The following is a 16871-nucleotide window of genomic DNA, read 5'->3' on the forward strand; positions in this document are numbered from 1 at the left end:
CTGTGGCCAAGAGACCCACCCACTTGCTGAACATGCTGTCAACACAATTTACTTCTCTTCAGTGACTTTTTCACAGCCTGTGCCATCTGGATCCTTCCTACCAACACCAGCTTTTCTGAATTGTGCAGATGGCATTTCTCACTGCTGTATATCCTATGTCCCCATAACCGCCTTGGCATCGGCCTTCATTTGTCCATGTCCTCCACTTACGTATCGCCTTCCCCACTGCCACTCCAGCACAACACAGCCTTCTATTCCACAATGCACTTGCTGGTTGTTTTCCTGCAGTTACAACTCAGTCCATCCACAGCAGCCAGAGGCAGTGGTCACGTGTGTGTGATTGTACTTTTGTGAATGTTTTCTACTTAAGAAGAAGGCATTTTTGGTCGGTAGCTCATATGTATAGCAGTCTTTCCGTTGTGCCTTTCTGCGAGTCAGCATCTCCTATATTTAGTGAGTAGCAATCTATCCATTTCATGATACTGTTGCTTACCATTGTTTGATTTTACTTCTACTTTCACATTTTCTATGTGAACATAACAAATAATTTCACTGATTTGATCCATGTGTGAGATGTTCAGCATACTGTCGAAAATGATGCAAAAATAACTTTAACTGTTATGTTATTTATAATCTTTTCCTTAAAATTTATGCCGAGTAACTGAAATCACCTGCAGAAATTTTCCTTTGTTTTCAGCCTGCACATGCTCTCTGCGGATGCAAAAAAGATGATTTTGTTCATCCAAAACCATAGTGATATCTTGCAGTCTCTTTAAAATATATCTCTGTTTCCAGTTTTCTGTTTCATATGCTGTCTGGGAAACTTGATCAAATGTTCGATTGGCAGTTAGACTTCTACATCTACATTTATACTCCGCAAGCCACCCAATGGTGTGTGGCGGAGGGCACTTTACGTGCCACTGTCATTACCTACCTTTTCTGTTCCAGTTGCGTATGGTTCGCGGGAAGAACGACTGTCTGAAAGCCTACGTGCGCACTCGAATCTCTCTAATTTTACATTTGTGATCTCCTCGGGAGGTATAAGTAAGGGGAAGCAATATATTCGGTACCTCATCCAGAAACGCACCCTCTCGAAACCTGGCGAGCAAGCTACACCGCGATGCAGAGCGCGTCTCTTGCAGTCTGCCACTTGAGTTTGCTAAACATCTCCGTAGTGCTATCACGGTTACCAAATAACTCTGTGATGAAACGCGCCGCTCTTCTTTGGATCTTCTCTATCTCCTCCGTCAACCCGATCTGGTACAGATCCCACACTGATGAGCAATACTGAAGTATAGGTCGAATGAGTGTTTTGTAAGCCACCTCCTTTGTTGATGGACTACATTTTCTAAGGACTCTCCCAATGAATCTCAACCTGGTACCTGCCTTACCAACAATTAATTTTATATGATCATTCCACTTCAAATCGTTCCGCACGCATACTCCCAGATATTTTACAGAAGTAACTGCTACCAGTGTTTGTTCCACTATCATATAATCATACAATAAAGGATCCTTCTTTCTATGTATTTGCAATACATTACATTTGTCTATGTTAAGGGTCAGTTACCATTCCCTGCACCAAGTGCCTATCCACTGCAGATCTTCCTGCATTTTGCTACAATTTTCTAATGCTGCAACTTCTCTGTACACTACAGCATCATCCGCGAAAAGCCGCATGGAACTTCTGACACTATCTACTGGGTCATTTATATATATTGTGAAAAGCAAGGGTCCCATAACACTCCCCTGTGGCACGCCAGAGGTTACTTTAACGTCTGTAGACGTCTCTCCGTTGATAACAACATGCTGTGTTCTGTTTGCTAAAAACTCCTCAATCCAGCCACACAGCTAGTCTGATATTCCGTAGGCTCTTACTTTGTTTATCAGGCGACAGTGTGGAACTGTATCAAACGCCTTCCGAAAGTCGAGGAAAATAGCATCTACCTGGGAGCCTGTATCTAATATTTTCTGGGTCTCATGAACAAATAAAGCAAGTTGGGTCTCACACGATCGCTGTTTCCGGAATCCATGTTCATTCCTACAGAGTAGATTCTGGGTTTCCAAAAACGACATGATACTCGAGCAAAAAACATGTTCTAAAATTCTACAACAGATCGACGTCAGAGATATAAGTCTATAGTTTTGCGCATCTGCTCGACGACCCTTCTTGAAGACTGGGACTACCTGTGCTCTTTTCCAATCATTTGGAACCTTCTGTTCCTCTAGAGACTTGCGGTTCACGGCTGTTAGAAGGGGGGCAAGTTCTTTCACGTACTCTGTGTAGAATCGAATTGGTATCCCGTCAGGTCCAGTGGACTTTTCCTCTGTTGAGTGATTCCAGTTGCTTTTCTATTCCTTGGACACTTATTTCGATGTCAGCCATTTTTTCGTTTGTGCGAGGATTTAGAGAAGGAACTGCAGTGCGGTCTTCCTCTGTGAAACAGCTTTGGAAAAAGGTGTTTAGTATTTCAGCTTTACGCGTGTCATCCTCTGTTTCAATGCCGTCATCATCCCGGAGTGTCTGGATATGCTGTTTCGAGCCACTTACTGATTTAACGTAAGACCAGAACTTCCTAGGATTTTCTGTCAAGTTGGTACATAGAATTTTACTTTCGAATTCACTGAACGCTTCACGCATAGCCCTCCTTACGCTAACTTTGATATCGTTTAGCTTCTGTTTGTCTGAGAGGTTTTGGCTGCGTTTAAACTTGGAGTGAAGCTCTCTTTGCTTTCGCAGTAGTTTCCTAACTTTGTTGTTGAACCACAGTGGGTTTTTCCCGTCCCTCACAGTTTTACTCAGCACGTACCTGTCTAAAACGCATTTTACGATTGCCTTGAACTTTTTCCATAAACACTCAACACTGTCAGTGTTGGAACAGAAATTTTCATTTTGATCTGTTAGATAGTCTGAAATCTGCCTTCTATTACTCTTGCTGAACAGATAAACCTTCCTCCCTTTTTTTATATTCCTATTAACTTCCATATTCAGGGATGCTGCAACAGCGTTATTATCACTGATTCCCTGTTCTGCACTTACAGAGTCGAAAAGTTCGGGTCTGTTTGTTATTAGGAGGTCCAAGATGTTATCTCCACGAGTCTGTTCTCTGTTTAATTGCTCGAGGTAATTTTCGGATAGTGCACTCAGTATAATGTCACTCGATGCTCTGTCCCTACCACCCGTCCTAAACATCTGAGTGTCCCAGTCTATATCTGGTAAATTGAAATCTCCACCTAAGACGATAACATGCTGAGAAAATTTATGTGAAATGTATTCCAAATTTCCTCTCAGTTGTTCTGCCACTAATGCTGCTGAGTCAGGAGGTCAGTAAAAGGAGCAAACTATTAACCTAGCTCGGTTGTTGAGTGTAACCTCCACCCATAATAATTCACAGGAACTATCCACTTCTACTTCACTACAGGATAAACCATTACTAACAGCGACAAACACGCCATCACCGGTTGCATGCAATCTATCCTTTCTAAACACCATCTGTGCCATTGTAAAAATTTTGGCAGAATTTATCTCTGGCTTCAGCCAGCTTTCTGTACCTATAACAATTTCAGCTTCGGTGCTTTCTATCAGCGCTTGAAGTTCTGGTACTTTACCAATGCAGCTTCGACAGTTTACAATTACAATACCTATTGCTGCTTGGTCCCCGCATGTCCTGACTTTGCCCCACACCCTTTGGGGCTGTTGCCCTTTCTGTACTTGCCTGAGGCCGTCTAACCTAAAAAACCGCCCAGTTCACACCACACAACCCCTGCTAACCGTGTAGCCGCTTGCTGCGTGTAGTGGACTCCTGACCTATCCAGCAGAACCCGAAACCCCACCACCCTATGGCGCAAGTTGAGGAATCTGCAGCCCACACGGTCGCAGAACCGTCTCAGCCTCTGATTCAGACCCTCCACTCGGCTCTGTACCAAAGGTCCGCAGTCAGTCCTTTCGACGATGCTGCAGATGGTGAGCTCTGCTTTCATCCCGCTAGCGAGACTGGCAGTCTTCACCAAATCAGATAGCCGCAGGAAGCCAGAGAGGATTTCCTCCGATCCATAGCGACACACATCATTGGTGCCAACATGAGCGACCACCTGCAGATGGGTGCACCCTGTACCCTTCATGGCATCCGGAAGGACCCTTTCCACATCTGGAATGACTTCCCCCAGTATGCACATGGAGTGCACATTGGTTTTCTTCCCCTCTCTTGCTGCCATATCCCTAGTTGTTTTTAAGGTTTTCCGTTTCTCAAAACAAGCTTGTGGTATGACATTTCATGGTTGTAAACTTTTGAACGAAGCTTCCACCAAATTTGTAAACCAGTAAAAAATTTAATTATGTTCAGATTTGGGTCTGTACTAAAGAGCATACAGCAAAACATTACGAACTTTAAGTTTAAGCTGAGTATGCCATCCAGGTTCACAAAATTTTCTCATCATTTGGCCGATTGATACAGAGCGAAACAGACTTCGGCTATTGTGTGGCACCTTTTGTCTTATCCTTCTTGCCTTGTCTGTTAACAGGAAAAAATGGCCCATCTTTGTTTCAAATTGCTTCACTTCCTATCTTAATTAACTCAGTTCTTAGATTTCATGGAACAGGGGAGGGATTGAGATTATTTTACATCAACTGCTTCAATGCCGTTTTGGTATGGTGCTTTCTGAATACTGAATGTAACACAGAAGGTCTAATGAATTTCTGCTTTGAGCTGGCCAGTGACAAGCCTTTTGAAATGTTGGCCCTGTGTTCCTTCCTTTGCTGTGCTACACTTGGTTGATGTTGTTTTTGATGTTCATATGTATATTTATTTTAATCAGCTGGAAAAGTTTCTTTTTGATAACAGTAAAATAATTATAAAAATCTGTTAATTGCTTATGTATGAACAGCATTTATATAACAGTACCTAATGACACTGAAAGTATTGCATGCAGAATAAATGAAATTTAACTTATTTTACAATCAATGTTTCACACAAAATGTTCAGTGACTGGATAGCCGTGCATGTTAAAGTGCCTGCTTCTTGAATGGGGAGGCATGCTGGTCCTACACCAAGGGCCAGTGTGCTGACCAGCCTGGACGTGGGTTTAGGTAGTTTCTTGTACCCTACTAGGTGAGTACTGGGCTGGTACCCATGTCTCACCTTAGATATATGCTATATAAACATTATAAAAGTATCTAACAATGGAATGTAACAATATTATGAGAAGAAACTTGCTACTCATATAGTATAGTGGAGATGCTGAGGAACAACAAAAAGATTCTCACAATTAAAGCTTTCAGCCATTAACCTTTGTCAACAATAGAAACACATGGGCGGGCGCGCACGCCCACACACGCACACACACACACACACACACACACACACACACACACACACAAAAAACTGCAGTCTCAGGCAACTGAAACCACACTGCGAGCAACAGCACCAGTGCATGATGGGAGTGGAGACTGGGTGGGTGTAAGGAGGAGGCTGGGGTGGGGAGGGTGAGGGATAGTATGGTGCGGGTGGTGGACATTGAAGTACTGCAGGTTAGATGGTGGGCAGGGGAGAGGTGAGGATGGGGGGGGGGGGGGGGAGAATTAATGGAAAAGGAGAGAAATAAAAAGACTGGGTGTGGTGGTGGAATGACGACTGTGTAGTGCTGGAATGGGAACAGGGGAGGGGCTGGATGGGCGAGGACAGTGTCTAATGAAGCTTGAGGCCAGGAGGGTTACGGGAACGTAGGATGTATTGCAGGGAAAGTTCCCACCTGCGCAATTCAGAAAAGCTGGTGTTGGTGGGAAGGATCCAGATGGCAGAGGCTGTGAAGCAGTCATTGAAATGAAGGATATTATTTTTAGCAGCATGTTCAGCAACAGGATGGTCCACTTGTTTCTTGGCCACAGTTTGTTGGTGGCCATTCATGCGAACAGACAGCTTGTTGATTGTCACGCCTACACCGAATGCAGCACAGTGGTTGCAGCCTGGCTTGTAGATAACATGTTTCACAGGTAGCCATGCCTTTGATGGGATTGGTGATGTTAGTGACCGGACTGGAGTAGGTGGTGATAGGAGGATGTATGGGACAGGTCTTGCATCTAGGCCTATTACAGGGGTATGAGCCATGAGGTAATGGATTAGGAGCAGGGGTTGTGTAAGGATGGACGAGTATATTGTGCAGGTTTGGTGGATGGCGGGATACCACTGCAGGAGGGATGGGAAGGATAGTGGGCTGGATATTCCACATTTCAGGACACAATAAGAGGTAATTGAAACCATGTGGAGAATGTAATTCAGTTGCTCCAAACCTGGGTGGTACTAACTTACGAGGGGAATGCTCCACTGTGCCCGGACGGTGGGATTTTGGGAGGTGGTGGGAGACTGGAAAGATAAGGCACAGGTGATTTGTTTTTGTACAAGGTTGGGAGGATAATTACAGTCAGTGAAGGCTTCAGTGAGGTCCTCGGCATATTTTGAGAGGGACTGTTCATCACTGCAGGTGCGACGACTGTGGGTGACTAGACTGTACGGAAGGGACTTCTTGGTATTGAACAGGTGGCAGCTGTCGAAGTGAAGGTAGTGTTGGTGGTTAGCAGCTTTGATATGGACAGAGGTAATGATGTAGATGTCTTTGAGGTGGAGGTCCACATCTAGGAAGGTGGCTTGTTGGATTGAGTAGGACCAGGTGAAGCAAATGGGGGAGAAGCTGTTGATGTTCTGGAGGAATGTGGATAGTGCTCCTCACTTTTGATACAGATAGCAAAGATGTCATCAGTGAATCTGAACCAGGTTGGGAGGTGGGGGGCTGCTGCTCACAGTGTGGTTTCAGTTGCCTGAGACTGCAGTGAGTGTGTGTGTGTGTGTGTGTGTGTGTGTGTGTGTGTGTGTGTGTGGGCGCGCGCGCAATAGCTGAAAGCTTTAATTGTGAGAGTCTTTTTGTTGTGCCTATCTGCGACTTAGCATCTTTGCTATATGGTGAGTAGCAACTTTCCTTCTCATAATATTGTTATAAAAGTATCTGATACTTACACTTATAAATTACTCTAGATGCAGACAAATGGGGTTCACTGATTTTGTCCTGTGGTGAGTGTATGGAAGTTTAGTCTCCTTAAACCCATTATTAGCAGCAGCAAAATTTTATGGCATTAAAATACTTAAGTTTGCTAGACATTTTGTGCATGGAACACTAGAAAACATTTCACATGCACTTCCCTCACAATTGGCATCCTATGTTGATTGTTCCAACTTTTTGTTCTGTTTTTGGGACATTCCATTGAGCTGTTATCTTAAGAAACTGATACTATTCTCTTTATGGTAGCACTGGAAGAGCCCATTTTTGAGTTAAAATGTACATGGTTTATTTATTCACCCTTCATGGCACATTACATACTTCTTTGCTTCACTCAATTGTAATTTGGCCATATGGAGACATACTTCATCCAAGCAACCATCCAGAATCATGGCAGTTTCCAAATTAGCAATAAATGCTGACACACCCTCGGTCATTTTACCAGAAAAACATTTCACTAGACCAGCTATAGTTGAATTCAAAAGAGGAATGAAGCTTTTGTTTCTACCGTCTCAGCTAGTTCACCTTGTCTAGAAGCACTCTTTACTGTCAAAGTGTCCACCTGCCTTTGCAAAACAACACTACTCTCTTCCAGCATGTTTACCTACTTCACCAAAGATTCAGTTTCTTCCTGAGTTGTCCTTTCTTGTCTCAGTGATCCTGGCATTTGTGCAAACTCTAGCTACCAGTAATACAATGCTCTTAAAGCACACAAAAAATTCAAAGATAACCACTACACACACTTGGACTAACAATGATGACAAGAAATATTATCACCCTTTATGGAAATTAGCTAACGACCTTGCTTCCTTACATTGATGTGCCTGAGGCTCATCATGTCGGCAAGTACTATATGTATCTGGCAGTGACTGTGTACAAGGTTACTCGTGAGCTGATAAATTACACTGTTGGCATCTCGTTGGTCATAAACAGTGCTCCTAATGGTTTCCCCTAAACTGCAGGCCTTCAGTTTCACAAATTGTGCCTGCACATTCCTATGCACATCATTTCTTCTTATCATGCTCAGGCACAAGAACAAAACAAAGAGGCCACTAAAATATAAAGCCCACTTATCACACTCGTGCTGTGGAAACAGCAAGTCAGAGCTGGCAGTAATATTGCAGCCAGAGTGCTCTGTCGATGAATGGCAGCTGACATTGCAGTAAATACTTCTGACAACGTGATTTTTGGACTGGAAAGCGACACCAACAGTAATGGAAGAATCAACTTATGGAAGGCCAGGATGTAGCACTGCTTCCTTCACCTGGATATGGGTTGAGAGTATAGACATCCTCAGTGAATTATTTCTTTATTCATGTAGGTCACATAGGTGAGATCATAACTGGAATGGAGGCTGCTGGCCCTGAGATGACTTAGTGGATCGCAGAAGCTTGGTGTGCAGATGTCAGCGAGGCCGCCAGGGAGGCATTGTGCAGATGCAGTGTTGCCTGGGGAAGTCAGTGAGGCTACAGAAACTGACAGAGACTGTCACTGCAGGTGGTGAGTGACAGCCACTCCCAGTTTGCTTGCCTGCCTCAAAGGCCACAGAATAAAATGCTAACAAGGATGATACTCAAAATGTAGTGCACAACACACTCCTGGGAGGAAGTCACCTAGCAAGTTGACTTGTCTGTACAAGGTGTCCCAGATGCATGAATATCAAGCATCACACTGTTTGTTGTCACAGTTGCATTAAATAATCAATCCATCCTCTGTTTTCTTCTAATTTGGAAAGTCTTATTGTTACACTATACAACATAACATGCTGTACTGGTAGCTACGATGAAAATCGACTTTGGTGTTATATTCACTTTCTTCAACATTATCAGGTTAAAGATTGGATAAACATCTCGCAGATTCATCACCACCATGAGCACTCTGTCAAAGTAATTCTGGAATTTTTTTAAAATTTTTTGCGTCAAGGGGGGGGGGGGGGGGGGGAATCCCTTACTACCCACCCTCCTTGCGACTAAGAGAGTAAAAGATATACAAAAAATGTTCGTAAATACACTCTAAAACAAAAAAGACACACCCTTGAAGGAATTACTCAAATGGGACAGAAATCACTAGCTGTGATGTACATGTTCAGACAAACACTTACAATTTCAGAAAAAATGGATGTTTTACTAAAGAAATAGAGCTTCACAGATTGAGGAAGTCAGTAACATGTTGGTCCAACAAGCAGGTATTTGACTTGGTATTGATTGACAGATTTGTTGGATGTCCTCCTGAGAGACATCATGCCAAATTCTGTCCAATTGGTACGTTAGATCATCAGAATCCTGAGCGGGTTGGAGGGCCCTGCCCATAATGCTCAAAACGTTCTCAATTGGGGAGTGATCTGGCACTCTTGCTGGCCAAGATAAGGTTTGGCAAGCACAAAGACAAGCAGTAGAAACTCGCACTGTGTGCGGATGGGCATTATCTTGCTTAAATGTAAAGCCAGGATGGCTTGCTCAAAAAGGGCACCAAAACAGGGCATAGAATATCGTTGATGTACCTATGCGCTGTTTCGGGGACGGAGGGAGGGGGGTGGGGGGCACACAGTTGACAACCAAAGGGGTCCTGCTGTGAAAAGAAATGGCACTCCAGACCATCACTTTTAGTTGTTGGGCCGTAAGGCAGGTAAAAGTCAGGTTGATATTCCACTACTGTCTGGGACATCTCCAGAAGTGTCTTCAGCCTCGAATCTCATTGACTGGAGTAGAATGGTCCTCAGTGAGTAACCCTACTTCATATTGAGCTCCGATGACAAGTGAAGACGTGTCTGGAGATGCCCCAGTCAGCGGTGGGATACCAACCTGACTGTCGCACACCATACTGCCCAACAACCAGGAGTGATGATCTGGAGTACAATTTCTTTTCATAACAGTACCTCCTCGGTTGTCATCCCGCCCCCCCCCCCCCCCCCTCTCTCTTCCATGTCCTGCCCCCTCCACAGCACAGCACTGTGTCAACAATATCCTACACCCCATTTTGCTGCCCGTCATGGCAAGCCATGCTTGGTTTACGTTTCAGCAAGATAATGCCAGCACGCACACAGAAAGAGTCTCAATTGCTTGCCTTCGTGCTTGCCAAATCCTACCTTGACCAACAAGATAGCCGGATCTCCTCTCCAATTAAGAACATTCGAAACATTATGGGCAGGAGCCTCCAACCAGCTCAGGAGTTTGACGATGTAACCCACCAATTGGACGTAATTTGGCATGATATTCCTCAGGAGGATATCCAGTAACCTTATTGATAAATGCTGAGCATGTAACTGCTTGTGTAAGGGCCAGAGGTGGATCAACACATTATTTTCAGCCAGTTTCTCTTGAATAAACCATATATTTTTCCTGAAGTTCAATCATTTATTTGTATGTAGATGTACAACGCATCTATCGATTTATAACACATTCAGATAATTCCTTTGTGGTGCTTTATGTTAATGATTGTAAATCTGTATACTTATGCAGAGATGCACAAATATTTTATTTGATCTTTTGTAGCCTATATCTTGCAGCGGGAAACACTCACTAGGTGTCAAGTCACACATCATAATAGAAGATGCCAGCACTCGCATTGGGTCGGATGCAGAATAATGGCAGTTTAACGTGAAACAATAATGCCAGCAATGATTCTGATTACACTATTCCAAACCTATAGAAAAAAAAGAACTATAATGCAGAGAGAGTTTCGGAATATGTAAAAGATGCAAGTACTTATCCGTTTTCATTACATCATTAAAAAATGTAAAGTTGTGCTGTACCCAAGAACGTGGTATTGCGGTTGCATGATTTAACGAACATAACTGCTGTGTCTTTGTTGTAAACACATATGACTGACTAGAGAATCAGATTGCAGTTACCATCAGCTGCTGTGTTTGTCAGCTGCCATAGAGTTTACGCACCAGCAGCCAGGGCAAAGGGTTTTGTTTTGTTCTCTGATGTTTCGTGAATGTTGTGTATGATGATAGTTTCTTGGCAGCAATAGACAGTTCTTGTCAAACCCTTCTGTAGCACTAACTAGCCACAGGACGTATCAACTGTTTGTTCTGTGTGTATTGGTTAATAAATGTTGATTTGTTCCCGGTACTCTGAAGTTCATGTTTCCTATAGTTAGCAGAGTATCTTGGAATGCGCATTTATAATTGTTCAGATGGCTAACATGTAATTATGCTGACATTGGTGACCCTGACATGATCTCAGCCTGTGTGTTCAGTCTACATAACCAAAAGAAGCAGGAGAGTGAATAAAGATTTTTCACGAAATGCAAGACACACCGACCTCTTGAAGTACCCTCAGTATCCTGACTCACTGTGAGACTGCCTCCATTCTGTCCCCATAATCCTGCGTTATAATTCACACAGATAGAACAAGCTTTTATTACACCAGAATAACTACAGTTTCATCCAAGTTTGTCTTGGTGGTCAGCCAGCTCGATCATCATTACATATCTGAAGTCAAAAATGTAATAATGCATCTCCTGAATGAGATACTATGACAAAATCAAGGCTGAAAATTACCTTGCATGGTTTTTGCCTAACAAGAGGAGCATGTATGACAACCCCTAATGCAAGAAAATATAGGTTACAGAAAAACTGTCACAGTATCTGAGGCAGTTATGTAGTAAAGTTGATGTAAGCACTGTACCTGCTACTTTACTATGTACATGGTGGAGCAGCAGTTTTCCAGCTCAGAAGAAAACTGGAATAGTGTCTCAAATGGAAATGCGATTAGATGCTGTTGTGGATCTGGCAGATAGGATACAACACACAATAAGATGGACTTGTATAAGTGAAGTGGCAGTGGTATGTAAAGCACTTTTTTGCCAGTGGAGACACACACAGATTACTCTTGCCTTGAGATAAGACTGACAATGTACTAAAGAGATTAGTGAACCGCTTCTCATCACAACTCCAGCAACTATGGGACTCTGTTGCAAGAAATCATTAATCCATTCCTGTATGAAATCCTTGCCCTGAGTGGCACAGCACAGCCACCTATTTGCTGGTAGCGTAGGAAGTTTGGGGATCAGGCACACCAGTGCACCACACCTTGTGCTTGCCCAAACACCACTGGCACTTGTACGTATGTGTCTCCAATTGCTGATTGCAGTCTCAGCATCTCTTTATCAGCAGTCGGAAGGAGGAACAAAAATTTCTTGTGGACACTGGTTCGTCAGCTGGTGTGGACGAGCAGTTCTAGGTGCTTCAGTCTGGAACTGCACGACCACTACGGTCGCAGGTTCGAGTCCTGCCTTGGGCATGGATGTGTGTGATGTCCTTAGGTTAGTTAGGTTTAAGTAGTTCTAAGTTCTAGGGGACTGATGACCTCAGGTGTTAAGTTCCATAGTGCTCATGGCCCACCAGTTTTGTGCAGACCTAGGTGATTAACACCTGACTGCCGATTGCAAAGGCAGAATTCAACTCTAAGCTCAAAGAAGCTGTTATATCCTTTCCAGGAGTCTGTGGTCATTACCTCTCCATCTAATGCCCAAAAAGTGTTGTAGCCATGTGGTGATTATCTTGCACTTAATGCAAATACTGTGCTAGACAGATATCCAGTACCTCTGTTAAGAGATTAAAACTATGCTCTGCATGATGCAACTGTGTTTAGTGTGTTAGACTTCGTAAAGGCCTTCATGCAAATTCGTGTGGCAGATGAGCACATCCTGAAAACAGCCATAATTATGCCATTCAGATTGTTTGAGAGTCTCTCCATGACGTTTAGTCTAAGCATTGCTGCATAGTCATGATAAAGGTTTACTGACTTCATGCTGCAAGGACTGTCGTTCCTTTTTGCCTACCTAGATGATATCCTTGTCTTTTTGTCCACATGCAAAACAGCACTAGTAACACATGGTGGAAGTCTAAACACACAGAGCAACATTGTATGGTATTGAATTCTGCCAAGAGTGTATTTGGCCAATCACAGATTACCACCATGGACCATCTGATTCCATCTGATTTCACCAGCAGGGTCACTACTATTTCCTGAAAAGTAGAAGCCATAATGAAGATTTCATGTACAGTAACCTTCAAGGAACTACACCATTTCTTAGGAATGCTTAGTTTTTACAGGCCTCGTGTGCTGTGTGCTGCCACGTTGTAAGGACCACTGACTGCAGCATTTTCTGGACCTAAAACTATCGGAAATTCTCTTGTCCAGTGGACAGATGCGATGAACCCTGCCTTTGAAGCAGCAACGCAAAGCATAGCAAATGCCACACTCCTGGCACACCCCACATTGGACACACCTCTTGCAGAGGTGGTAGATGCTAGCCAGAGTCCTATCAGTGCAGCATTAGAACATCTAGTCAGTGGTGCTTGGAAATCACTCTCCTTCTTGTCACACAAGCTTTTATCTTTGCAGCAAAAATAGAACACTTACAATTGTCAAGTTCATGCAGTTCATAAATTGATCAAATGGTTCTGCCACCAATTGGAAGTCAGAGTGTTCACAATTTTTACCAATCCCAAACTGCTTGTCTATGCTTCAGAACAACAACAAATGCTGATTACGTCAGTATTCATAGAGAGTTCATTGCCCAATTCAGCACTGACGTCTATCATGTTTCAGCCATTGACAATGTGATAACAGACTGCCTGTTTTGAGTTAGCAGCACGCATCATCCACCCTACAGTTACAATTATTTGGCATTCCTGGTGCAGAGGTGAAGCTATACTGTGATATTTCCAGTAGAAGGCCTCATCCTTTTCTGCCACCTGCATTCTGCAGATGTGCTTTTGACAGTCTGCTCAATCTTTGTCACTGTGGCGATAGATCATCTGCTCCCCTTGTTTTAGAATGTTTTGTATGGCCTAGCAGGCAAAGGGATTGTCATGCATAGATTTGGGCATGTATTTAGTGTTGCAGCAAGATATCCCGCTGTGTGTGCAGCAGTGGAAGGTTTTCCAGATAGGTGTTGAAGATCCACTAGTTCTGTCAAATGGTCAGCACTATTTCACTTGTTGGCCAGAACAAATACCAGTTGACAACATTTCAGCAGAAACCCTATCTTTTGCATTCGCGGTGAATTGGATTTCATGCTTCAATTGTGTGTTTCACATCACCACAGCCTGCAGCCAACAATTTAAATCAGAATTATTTACTTAACTTAGCAAATTCTGTGGCACTGTTTGTCACAGGGCAACAAGCTACCACCCAGCGCGCAACACCATCACTGAATGTTGCCACTGTTCTTTGAAAGTTGCACTGTTTCTCATAAGACTAGTTGGACAACAGTCCTACCTATGTTCCTGCTTGGTCTTCACAATCCTTACAAACCGGACTTGGATTTTTTCTTCTGCAGAGCATTACATCTTCCTAGCAAATTCATCAACCCAAGTTCCTTGCAGCTTCCTAGCCACAATGAAACAGAGTTTGTTTGCCACCTGAAAGATTTCATTGCCCACATTCATCCTCATCAAGCATCCACACATGGCGTAAGACCAACTGACGTGTGTTATTATTTAAAACGTGCACATGTGTCATGTTGGACAAAGACTGTTTCAAACCAGCACTACGGATGTCTGCACATGCCAATGCTGTGTCGTTGATAGAGGAGCATGAATTCTGGATATTCTAGTGAATGGTAGAACTACCACAGTCTCGATTTACAGGGTGAAACCTGCTTACATGTTTTCAGAAGTACGGCCAACATATACAATCAGCCTGAGCTGCTTCCTCAAGCACAACTGCAGCCACCCAAAACAGACTCAGTATCTGAATGTACGGCACACACCGGACATCGAGTGCACTTTCCAGCAAGATTTTTGGACAATGCTCCACTGCTTCTGATGTGGGGACCAAGATCATCAGTTACCGTCTGCTGTTGTGTTTGTCAGCTGCCAAAGAGTTCATGCACCAACTGTCAGAGGTGCTGGGTTTTGTTTTGTTTTCTGTGTTCAGTGCAACATTGCATGAGTGTTATATGTAATGGTAGTTTTCTTGACAATGATAAACAGTTCTTGGGCTAAGTAGCCTCAGGTCTAATCAAGTATCTATTCTATGTTTATTGGTTAATACATGTTTGTTTTTTCCTGGTACACCAGAGTTCATATTGTGTGTAACTGGCTGAGTATCTAGTCACATGCAGTTATAGTTACTTGGACAGCTGACATCTAATTGCACCGACATATTTGCCAGCATATATATTCAGCTATGCATTTTGCAGAAAAAACATGTTTTTTTTTTACTCCAGGAGACCCAAAGCCTTATATCTCCTCCTTCCACAACCTCAGTTTTTTAACTTTTGTAGTATCTCCACTAATAGAGGATCAGTTTTCTTTGTTTTACAATCTCAAATTTCTACTCACCCCAAAATAATAACAGCGCAAAACCTTCACAGTATAACTAAGTTGTAAAAATAGTTCAGGGACTGATGTGCTATGTTAACAACATTGTTTGTACAAAAATGTATCAGACTAAGATTATTGACATCACTGTCTCAAGTACTGTGTGAGAATAATTTTCATTCATACTCTATTTTGGTGGTAAAATGGGGAAAAAATACAGCTCTTGCCACAGAACCTATCAAATTTTGTTGACTCCATGTAGGTGCAACCCAGTGCAGACTTCAATCCTTCAACTAGGCCTCAGGTGCATAAGGATGCACATTTTGTAGACAGTGGCTGAAATAGAATTAAATAAAGTGAGAGAACGCTTTACTTTCTGGAGACTCTAATTCCAAGCAATTGAGTTAATTCTGGAATGATATTCTCTACACAGACAACTACAGTGTCCACAGAGCATTCTACACTTTAAATTGGGAATATAGCTTAACCATTGAAAAGTTAGGAACAATTTGAAACTCCCACAGTATGTCATTTTGTGGGACAATAACTATTAGAATAGAATAACTATTGGAACAAGATTTGACTATAGCAGAATTATATTTAATTTTCTAAATATTTTTTGTTTGGGTGCTAATATATCAAAACAAAATTTCACTTACATATCTCCATATCTGAATTGCATTTGCTTGATTAGTTTATAATCACTGTGGATCTGTAGCGCACAATTGTTACTTGGGAGTAACTTAAAACAGAGTTATTAATCTTAGCATTGTTTGTTGATTGTTTCAGGATGGTGACACCCAAGTGGGTAACGACATTAGTAATGTTGAAGCTGTTAGATTTCAACTGAAGACACAATTTGATCGAAATGTAGTCACTCACTTTGAGGCACAGGAACAGATTCTAGATCATATTTTCACACATCTTGGGATTGACACTGTTGGTTGTGTGGATCATCCAATTGTTATGACAGAAGCATTTCTAAATCCAAACTACTCAAGGCAGTGTATGTATTATAGTTTGTTTTCATGTGTTCTGGAAGTTAATAAATTTCAATTTCATGAAATGTGACTTTGCTGGCTGGTCAGATAGCGTATGTCCAATCCATATGTGTGACCTGTGCTACTTATGTTAGCCTTTATCTGAGCATAGTAAATGTGGAACATTCATTGCACCCTTGGTCATAAAGTCTAGGGCATCTTTCTAATGTGAAATGTAAATATGTTAAGGGTTTTTCTGATGTTCTATGCACACATTTTTATTGTACAATCATTAGTATTTTGTGATGAATAAGACCCACAGTGATAATATTTGTACATGTAAACATGAAATGGGTAGAAGATTGTGATAAAGGAATAAATTGGAAGACAATGCAAATGAGCAAATACTTTAAAATCTACCATTGTCAGATGAAACTCGATGGATTGTTAAGAGTTAAGCCATTCAGAATGTTTATGGAAACTTTTGTTGTCTTTTTTTGCCATGATATGTGATTAGCTCTCCAATTTTCTGTTGTATTTTGTGATAACATTTTGCAGGCAGA

The 16871-nt window shown here is 42.4% G+C and overlaps 1 protein-coding gene across 3 annotated transcripts in view; it reads left to right on the top strand.

The window, feature by feature from the left end:
* The window catches only part of LOC124776382 (actin-related protein 5), a 195412-nt gene that overhangs the window by 19314 nt on the left and 159227 nt on the right, over nt 1-16871 (top strand). For 2 of the 3 annotated variants that reach the window (XM_047251348.1, XM_047251350.1), the window contains exon 3: nt 16118-16334. In XM_047251348.1, coding sequence (XP_047107304.1) covers nt 16118-16334 — 217 coding nt within the window. Of the gene's footprint in view, nt 1-14745; nt 14911-16117; nt 16335-16871 lie in introns of those variants that run through there. The other variant, XM_047251349.1, reaches the window with a different exon arrangement.

Source organism: Schistocerca piceifrons, chromosome 2, assembly GCF_021461385.2.
Source record: "Schistocerca piceifrons isolate TAMUIC-IGC-003096 chromosome 2, iqSchPice1.1, whole genome shotgun sequence".
Taxonomy (NCBI): domain Eukaryota; kingdom Metazoa; phylum Arthropoda; class Insecta; order Orthoptera; family Acrididae; genus Schistocerca; species Schistocerca piceifrons.